Source organism: Gekko japonicus, unplaced genomic scaffold (assembly GCF_001447785.1).
Source record: "Gekko japonicus isolate JY-2015 unplaced genomic scaffold, Gekko_japonicus_V1.1 scaffold6547, whole genome shotgun sequence".
Lineage (NCBI taxonomy): Eukaryota > Metazoa > Chordata > Lepidosauria > Squamata > Gekkonidae > Gekko > Gekko japonicus.
The window spans coordinates 12,380-22,956 of NW_015177227.1; the positions used below are offsets into that span (position 1 = coordinate 12,380).

General features: G+C 44.6%; 1 protein-coding gene across 1 annotated transcript; it reads right to left on the minus strand.

Annotated features, from left to right (window-relative positions):
• Window positions 1-1,351: 1,351 nt before the first annotated feature.
• Window positions 1,352-2,317, minus strand: LOC107124884 (olfactory receptor 5V1-like). The gene has a single exon (XM_015428386.1). It carries the CDS (start codon window positions 2,315-2,317, stop codon window positions 1,352-1,354), a length of 966 nt encoding a protein of 321 aa, XP_015283872.1.
• Between the last annotated feature and the right edge of the window lie 8,260 nt (window positions 2,318-10,577).

Genomic DNA, 10,577 nt, shown 5'->3' on the forward strand with positions numbered 1-10,577 from the left:
TGAACCTTCTGATGCCCCCTGGTATTTCTGGCCACTGTGTGACACAGAGTGTTGGACTGGATGGGCCATTGGCCTAATCCAACATTGGCTTATCTTATGTTCTTATGAAAGAATGCAATGTTGTCCCCCCCCTCGCTCTTTGAAGGGCAGGACCCACGCTACCACTTCCCCTCTTGTATCCTATGCGTAGACTAAACTTCAGAAGAATCTGGTTTACAATTGTGGATGGAACTTGGTGCAATAATAATAATTAACACTGATCACCTTTATAGTTTCTTGTTCTTTTAAAGGTGTCCCTCAACAGTATAAATGTCGAGCACTGCTCTTTAAAATGCAATGTAAAGATATCCGAACTCTCTTAGGACTGAGATCCTTTTTGGGAGATCAATCCGTTAGCCCAAATCCGTCTTATGTACGACGTGGGCTCGTGGGTTCTTTTAACCAGTGTATACAGAGAGCAGAATCAGAACGGAGACTCCTTTTCCCCCAAGAAAGAGACAACACGACTGAGTGTTTATAAAATAAGTTGTTCTCTTTAGTGAATAATAGTTGAATTCACAGGCATACACAAACAGATTCACTCACACACACTCACAAGTTCCTTTAGATGCAATAGGAATGGAAAGCAATCAGTGTAGAAAATAATAACCTTTAACTAATTGGATGGGAACACAGAAAAGGGTAACGGTTATACTTATCTGATCCAGAAGAGAGTTTGACCTTCTCAATGAAGAATGCGGGAACAAAAGATCTAACTAGAGGGATTCTACTGACGCCAGCACAATACAAATAAAATACAATTATAAGCACATCCCTTAACAACTCATACACCAAAAATCTCATTGGTTGCTTAGGTGCTACTGGGTTCAAATCCTGATTAGATTCACACTTCTAAAACAAGGCTACATTTAGACTGTGTCATGAACTGGCTTGATAGGGAGGTTCAAGTCCTGTAGCACCTTGGAGCCCAACACGGTTTGTGCTGCATGAGCTTTTCAGAGTTTGAGGAAGGAAACTTGGATTCTTGGAAGCTCATACCCCCCAAAAGTCTTCTTGGTCTTTAAGGTGCTATTGGGCTACAATCCAGCTGTTCTCTGCATGATGCACCTCTCACTCTAGAAGTTTTTTGCAGGCTCATCTCAAAGTCCACCTTCTCCGTTGATTTTTACAGAGTTAACGCACCCAGACAGGCAGATATGGAAGTTAAGACTTCTGCCTAAGGTGTAATACCGGATCCGTATGTGGCCATTCACCATATGGGGCATAGCAGCTGAGCAACCCAGAGACGGAGGGAGGGGAAGATGGGAAACTGGATGTTAGTGTGGCCTGGGATCTTGGTCCAGCTGTTCTCTCACTGTTTGGCTGGGGAAGCGTATTCCTTACCCAGGGCCTTGCCCAGGGCCTTCTTCACATCCTCGTTGCGGAAACTGTAGATGAGAGGGTTCAGAAGGGGTGTGAGGACACAGTAGAGTGTGGAGATCAGGGTGTCGATCTCCAAGGAGTAGCCAGCACTGGGGCGGTTGTAGTTCAGATTGATCATCCCAAAGTAGATTATTACCACCACCACGTGGGAAGCACACGTGGAGAAGGCCTTGCGCCGGCCAGTGTTGGAACGGATCCGCAGGATTGTAGACACGATGTAGACGTACGAGACAACGACAAGTAGGAATGGACTGAAGCCCACAAAGATGCTGGCTGTGTGAAGGACCATCTCATTGATGTAGGTGTCACTGCAGGCGATTTTAAGGAGCGGTGGAACATCACAGAATATGTGGTTGATCTGGTTGGCCCCACAGAAGGACACATTGGTGGTCAGGGCAGTGTGAATGGCCGAGTCCACTAAGCCCCAGAGCCATGAAAAAATGGCCAGAGGGACACGGACCTGGCTGCTCATGAGATTACTGTAGTGCAGTGGTTGGCAAATGGCAGCATAGCGGTCATAGGCCATGACGGCCAGCAAGGCGGACTCTGTTCCTGTAAAGGTCATCAGGAAGAACATCTGGGCCATGCACTGGTTGTATGAAATGGCTGCTTTCTGGCTCAAGAAGTTTGCCAGGATCTTGGGAACAGTGACGGATAAGTTGCAAATATCCAAGCAGGACAGGTGGCTGAGGAAAAAGTACATGGGGGTGTGAAGGCGGGAGTCCAGCTGGATCAGGGTGAGTATCGTGGTGTTCCCAATTACGGTAGCCAAGTAGATTGCTAAGAAGACCAGAAATAGGAAGGTGTGGCCCCTTGTGATTCCAGAGAAGCCGAGGAAGATGAATTCCATCACCTGCGTTTCGTTACCACCTGCCACGGGCTCCACATTGGCCATCTGGAAGGAAAGGGCCAGGAAGGAATAGAAATTAATAGAGAAGTGAAATATCTAGGGATAAGGATTTCAAATAACACTTCAACGTTATATGAACGCAATTACGTACAACTTTTAAAAGATATAAAGAGAGACTTAAACTATTGGGATAAATTACATCTCTCATTACTGGGCAGAATAGCGACTATAAAAATGAACATTCTTCCAAGGTTCCTATTTCTTGCACAAAACTTACCAGTACTTAAAAACTATAAATTTCTTAAGGAGATAGAGAAATCTGTAGGAAAATTCATATGGCAATCGAAAAAAACGAGAATAAAAACAAAAGATCTCCAGGACAGTAAAAAAAAGAGGAGGTTTTGCATTACCTAACTGGCAACTCTATTATCTAGCAGCGTCAATGATCTGGATTAAAGAGTGGGTGGAGCTGGATGATAAAAGAACACTAGCTTTAGAAGGATCAGATCTTGCAATGGGTTGGCATACGTACCTATGGTATGGAAAAGATAAAATTCACTCTAATTTCCATACATACATACATTCTTGTAGACGGATGCACTGTATTACGTTGTATTGTGCTTTAATTTAAAATTAATAAAAATGATTACAAAAAAAAAGAAGTTCCCTTATGAAAGTTTGGAACTTAATAAAAAACAAAAATTACATGAAAATACCGATGTGGGTCTCCCCGATACAGGCATTTACCAAGCTGTCACTAATAACAGGGAACATTAAAGTAACATACGGCAAACTATTAGATTAAAAAGCCGAGTTAAAATCAGAGGAGGTATTAAAAAAGCAAAACATAAATTTATCCTGGTGGGAAAAAAATGTATTAAAATCAAGATATAATGAAGACAAAAAAGTAGGATTTTACACCAGTTTAAATGAAATTGATAAAATCTGGCTTTCCTCCAGTGATAAACTAATTCAGAAATTTTATACAAAATTGTTAAAGGAGGAATTACTTGAAGAGACCATAAAAACACCGATGATAGCCTGGATAAAAGGGATTGGCCCTACAATAGAAATGGATCAGTGGATAAAAACATGGAGATCAATACAATTTATGAGTGCGACTCCATATAAAGAAAACATATACAAAATGTTTTTTAGATGGCATTGGACGCCGGCAAAAATTGCTAAGTGTTTCCCGAAAGCATCAAATCTTTGTTGGAGATGCAGAAGGAACATAGGATCATACATACACATATGGTGGAGGTGCGAAAAAATACAAACCTTTTGAAAAAAGATAAATAAAATCATTTCAGATATACTTAGAATCAATTTGCCGTTAACACCAGAAACATACCTATTAAACATGATTCCGGAAACAATAAAAGGCCACACACATATAATAGTATATTTAATAACAGCAGCAAGAATTCTAATTGCAAAGTGTTGGAAGTCAAAAAAACATACCATCTGTAAGAGAACTCAAGTATAAAATACAAGAAATAGCAGAAATGGACAAACTGAGTATAGAACTTCAAAACAAGCCAGAGGAACTTTTCTGGGATAGATGGGGAATTATCTATACTTGGCTGAAGGTGAAGAAGATATAACAGAATTGACTATTGGCTAGTAAAAGTCAATCTCTCCCTTATAATAATCCAGTAGTGGGTGCCAAAATTCTAAAATGCGCCCCTTTAGTGTATGGATGGAAAAATTGCCACTCAGAAGACGCTGGCTGCGATGACTGGCTCCCTCAGCGAACCTGGCCTGCCATTGGCTGTGTGGCTGGGAGGGGAGGGAGCCAGTCATGCAGCCAATGAAGCGCACCGGAAGCCGGCTGCAAGGAATAACACCCGCTTCACCCGCTGTTGTGTCGGATCACGCAGCAGTGGGTCAAATTACCGCAGCACGAATAGGCTCCACCACCCCCCGTATTTTCTGGCACGTGTGACCGGGACCCACTGAATAACAAAGAAAACTAAGTAGAAGCGGCTGATGATAAGAATGCCATGAATTACACAGTTGAACTTACTGCAACAACTTACTGTTGAGTACCACACACGGAGGGGCTTTGGCACAGTGGAAGGACATCTGTTTAACACGCAGAAGGAGACAGGGTTCATCCTTTTGTCCTTTTGTCATTTTTAGGGTTCAATCCCTGGCATCTCCAGTTAAGGATCAGGTAGCAGGTGATGTGAAACACTTGACCTGAGAACTTGGAGAGTCGCTGCCAGACTGAGTAGACGATACCAACCTAGATGGACCAAGGGTCTGATTCAGTATAAGGCAGTTTCGTGTGTTCAAACTCTTCGGGCACTTACCCAACAGGTTCATGTCATGTTTTTTGCAAAACTGCATGGAAATGCTGCTGATCCAAACAGATCAGCAGCCATTGGCGTCACGAAGGACTACATGAAAACCAAATGGTGGGACTTTTCTTAAGCACAGTGTTTATTTATGACTGATTCCTATGATTTGTGACTGCTTTAATTCTCTGTTTAAACAATTGCCTGCCAGGCAGAGCAGGGGCTGAACAAGGGGAGGGATTTAGATAGGCTGGTAGATAGTGCTGGGGAGGAGCCAGTGGTCGTGGTGCATGTCGGCACCAACGATGTGGGGAAATGCAGTCGTGAGGTCCTGGAGGAGAAATTTAGGCTGCTGGGCAGGAAACTCAAGGCCAGGACCTCCAAGGTAGCCTTCTCAGAAGTGCTACCTGTTCCACGCGCAGGGCCGGAGAGACAGGCACAGATCAGGAGTCTCAATGCGTGGATGAGACGATGGTGTAGAGGGGAAGGGTTCAGGTTTGTTAGGCACTGGGATTCTTTTTGGAACAAGAGGGAGCTGTACAGGCGAGACGGTCTCCACTTGTCCCGAGAAGGAACCAGGCTGCTGGCGCTTAAAATCAAAAAGGTGGCAGAGCAGTTTTTAAACTGAATATTGGGGGAAAGCCGACAGGAGATGAAAAGTCTCTGGTTCGGGTTGGCTCATCTCAGAGAGATGAGGGGGTACCTGTTGCTTTTCTACAGGGAGGTGGATTGAAATTGTCCACTGAGACCATGGCTAGTGACATGGACTGCCTGACAAGGTCTCGAGATTGCAAGAGGAAGGTGGCAGGCTTAACCAGTATGGGAAATTACAGCTGTTTCTATACAAATGCTCGAAGTGTCCGAGGTAAAATCGGGGAGTTGGAGTGCTTGGTGTCAGAGGGAAAAATAGACATTGTGGGTATTTCAGAAACTTGGTGGGATGAGGAAAATCAGTGGGATACGGTGATTCCCGGTTATATATTATATCGGAAGGATAGGGGGGGAAGGGTTGGAGGTGGGGTGGCTCTGTATGTCAGAGAGGGTATAAAGTCCAGAAAGATCGAGAGGCTAAGAGAATTGGATTCGCTTCTTGAAGTTCTGTGGGTTGAAATAGGGGGGCCAAAAGGAAACTTAACACTGGGAGTTTGTTATCGCCCACCGGATCAAAAGATAGAGGAGGATTATAAAATGATGAATGAATTAAAGATAGCAGCTAGACAAAAACACTGTGTCGTAATAGGTGATTTTAACTACCCACACATTGATTGGGTCAATATGTGTTCTAGTCGAGAGAAAGAGATTGAGTTTCTAGACACTCTAAATGACTGTGCTATGGAGCAGATGGTCATGGAACCTACCAGGGGAGAGGCGATCCTTGATTTGGTCCTAAGTAACACTCAAGACCTGGTGAGAGATGTAAAAGTGATTGCACCGCTTGGGAACAGTGATCATAATGTTGTTGAGTTCAACATTTGTACAAATAGGGAATTGGCCAAAAAGACTCACACAACCACTTTTAACTTTAAAAGGGGTAATTTTTCTGATATGAGGGGACATGTGGGGAGGAAACTGAAGGGAAAAGTAGAAAGGGTCAAAACCATTGGGGAAGCTTGGAAACTGTTTAAAACTACAATTCTAGAAGCTCAAATAAAATATATTCCGCAGGTTAGGAAAGGCACAAACAGGTATAAGAAAAAGCCTACATGGTTAACAAACAAAGTAATGGAAGCTGTAAAAGGTAAAAAGGATTCCTTTAAGCGGTGGAAAGCTAGTCACAGTGAGGCTGATAAAACAGAACACAGGCTATGGCAAATAAAATGCAAGTCTGTGGTCAGGCATGCAAAAAGGGAATATGAGGAGCATATAGCAAAAAATGTAAAGACCAACAATAAAACTTTCTTCAAATACATTAGAAACAGGAAACCAGCCAGGGAGGCAGTGGGGCCCTTGGATGACCAAGGGGTAAAAGGAGTACTGAAGGATGATAGGGAAATGGCTGAGAAGCTAAATGCATTTTTTGCCTCCGTCTTCACTGTGGAAGATGAGAGGTGCTTGCCCACTCCAGAGCCGCTGAGTTCGGGAGGGGTGTTGAAAGACCTGAGTCAGATTGAGGTGACGAGAGAGGAGGTCCTAAAACTGATAAACAACTTAAAAACTGATAAATCACCAGGCCCAGATGGCATACATCCAAGAGTTCTGAAAGAACTCAATTGTGAACTTGTGGATCTCCTGACAAAAATATGTAATCTCTCCTTAAAATCAGCCTCCATTCCTGAGGACTGGAAGGTAGCTAATGTCACTCCCATCTTTAAAAAGGGTTCCAGAGGAGATCCGGGAAATTACAGGCCAGTCAGTCTGACGTCGATACCGGGTAAATTGGTGGAAACCATTATTAAGGAAAGAATTAGTAGGCACATAGATGAACAAAACCTATTGAGGCAGACTCAACATGGGTTCTGTAAGGGAAGATCTTGTCTCACTAACCTGTTAATGTTCTTTGAGGGGGTGAACAAACATGTGGACAAGGGGGATCCAATAGATATTGTTTACCTTGACTTCCAGAAAGCTTTTGATAAAGTTCCTCATCAAAGGCTCCTAAGCAAGCTCAAAAATCATGGGATAAAAGGACAAGTCCTTTTATGGATCAAAAACTGGCTAATTAATAGAAAACAGAGAGTGAGTATAAATGGGCAGTTCTCCCAGTGGAGGGGTGTAAGCAGTGGGGTACCACAGGGATCAGTACTTGGTCCACTGCTTTTTAACTTGTTCATTAATGATTTGGAGTTGGGAGTAAGCAGTGAAGTGGCTAAATTTGCGGATGATACGAAGTTGTTCAGGGTGGTGAAAACCAGTGAGGATTGTGAGGCACTCCAAGGGGATCTGTCAAGGATGGGCGAGTGGGCGTCAACATGGCAAATGGGGTTCAATGTGGCCAAGTGCAAGGTGATGCACATTGGAGCCAAAAATCCTAACTATAAATACACGTTGATGGGGTCTGAACTGGCAGAGACTGATCAAGAGAGAGATCTTGGAGTTGTAGTAGATAACTCACTGAAAATGTCGAGACAGTGTGTGACTGCAATAAAGAAGGCCAATGCTATGCTGGGGATTATTAGGAAGGGTATTGTAAACAGATCAGCCAATATCATAATGCCGCTATATAAATCAATGGTGCGACCTCATCTGGAATACTGTGTGCAATTCTGGTCACCACACCTTAAAAAGGATATTATAGCTTTGGAAAAAGTGCAGAAAAGGGCAACTCGAATGATAAAAGGGTTGGAACACTTTCCCTATGAGGAAAGGTTAAGGCGCTTAGGGTTCTTTAGCTTGGAGAAACGACGACTGAGGGGTGACATGATTGAGGTTTATAAGATTATGCATGGGAAAGAGCAGGTAGAGAAAGAGGTACTTTTCTCCCTTTCTCACAATACAAGAACTCGTGGGCACTCCATGAAATTGCTGAGCGGTCGGGTTAGAACAGATAAAAGGAAGTCCTTCTTCACCCAAAGAGTGATTAACACTTGGAATTCACTGCCACAGGAAGTGGTGGCAGCTACAAGCATGGACGGCTTCAAAAGGGAATTAGATAAGCATATGGAGCAGAGGTCCATCAGTGGCTATTAGCCACAAGGTATAGATAGGGGCTCTGGGGCAAGTGATGCTCTGTCTTCTTGGTGCTTGGGGGGGGGTCAACAGTGGGAGGGCTTCTAATGTCCTGGCCCCACTGGTGGACCTCCTGATGGCACTGGTATTTCTGGCCACTGTGTGACACAGAGTGCTGGACTGGATGGGCCTTTGGCCTGATCCAACATTGGCGTCTCTTATGTATGTTATGTTCTTATGAGTATGCTGTTCAGGTGAGTATCTGTAAGCTGCAAACCTACGATGACGCAGCAGCAGCAGAACTGGAAAAAGAAGCAGAAGACAGCCAGTTGCACTGCAGGCCTGATAGAAGCCCTCCGGGGGCCTGATCCGACCCCCAGGCTGCATGTTTGACACCTCTGTTCTAGACTGCTCTGGCCTTAACTACAGACACAGTCCATTCTCTGAGTCTTCCTTGCTGATCTCCCACCCAAGTACTACTGACTCTTCTTAGCTTCCAAGATCTGAACAGGTTGGGCTATACCGTGCTACTTTCCCTCCCAAGCACCATGTACATAGCATGACAAGCAAACAATAATTTTGCACTATTGCTTGTTGAGGCACTACACTGATTGCATTAATCCAGCCTGTCAAAGTGGTGAAGATAACGTCTGTGCTCCATTCTTGTTTATCGTTCTGAGAAAAATATGAGCAGTCTCTGCTAAAAAGCTACTCACCTTTGCATATGGATGGATGGATGGATGGATGGATGGATGGATGGATGGATGGATGGATAGCGGGATGGATGGATGGATGGATAACCCGACCGCTCTGCAGTTTCATGGAGTGCCCACGAGTTCTTGTATTGTGAGAAAGGGAGAAAAGTACCTCTTTCTTTACCTGCTCTTTCCCATGCATAATCTTATAAACCTCGATCATGTCACTTTGGAAGGTCTCTTTCCATCTTCGATGTGAAGAGCATGTCCCTGTAACCAGTTCGTACAAGACGGTTTGTATAAGACCTGGATTGGAAGTGAGAATGCTTTACTTGGCCTGGGGGCCATGGGGATGAACCTCAGATGGAAACCCACTGGGAATGGTGTGTAATTGCTGGAACTTTTGAGAACTGGTGGCTCACCTGGGGCTTTTTAGCAGACTCAGTGAAGCCATACACAATGGGTATTGCCTCATACTGTCAGGGGATACACAACTTGTACCCACAGAGGTGTCCAGAACAGGTGAAGCCTAGCCTAGCCTGATGGCTTTGGGGAAACACCGTTGTGTTGTAAACTTTCTCCCATAGAGTGACTTGAAATCTTCCTACCAATTCAGTCTGCAAGCTCACATGCTCCCAAGAACTGAGACTAGCAATCTGACCCTCTTTTAGTCTTTCTGAGGTCTGTTCCTGTGTCTTTCTGTCTTCAGCTATGTATCCCGAGCTTCCAGATGCAGTCCTGCTGTATCTTTCACATCTTGCTTTCAGGTCAGGTTCTGATCCACTGTTGGTCTAATTCTGTTGTTCTAATCCTCCCTAACAAATCAGGACAGAGTTCTACAGAAATGCTTCCACTACAAAGATAGCTCCCATGAAGTTACCTATTTGCTGAGGGAGGGTCATGCCACAAGACTTCCTGATGTCAACATACATGAAATCGTCTTATACTGAATCAGACCCTTGGCCTATCAAGGTTAGTACTGCCTAGTCAGACAGGCAGCAACTCTCCAGGGTCTCAGGCAGAAGTCTCTCCCATCACCTCCTGCCTGGTACTTTCAACTGAAGATGCCAGGAATCGAAACTGGGACCTTCTGCATACCAAGCAGAGGCTCTACCACTGAGCCATGTCTTTTCACTTGATGTGATCATAGTAGAAGAGAAGAAGAAGATATTGGATTTATACCCAGCCCTTCACAACCCAAAGGTGTCTCAGAGTGGCTTACAAACTCCTTTCCCTTCCCCTCCCCACAACAGACACCCTGTGAGGTAGGCAGGGCTGAGAGAGCTCTGACAGAAACAGCTCCTTTTTAATAACAGCCAGTTTGGTGTAGTGGTTAAGTGCGCGGACTCTAATCTGGGAGAACCGGGGTTGCACCTGGCTGGATGACCTTGGGCAAGCCATAGCCCTGGCACAGCTATTCTTGAAAAAGAGCCGCTTCTGTTAGAGCTCTCTCAGTCCCACCTACCTCACAGGAGGGTGTCTGTTGTGGAAAGGGGAAGGGAAAGGAGTTTGTAAGCCGCTCTGAGACATCTTTGGGTTGTGAAGGGCGGGGTATGAATCCAATCTCCTCTTCTTCTTCTTCTTATCAGAACTATGGCTTGCCCAAGGTCATATGAACTCCGGGGCAAGTGATTCTGCGTCTTCTTGGTGCTTGGGGTGGGTCAATAGTGGGAGGGCTCCTAGTGTCCTGGCCCCACCTCC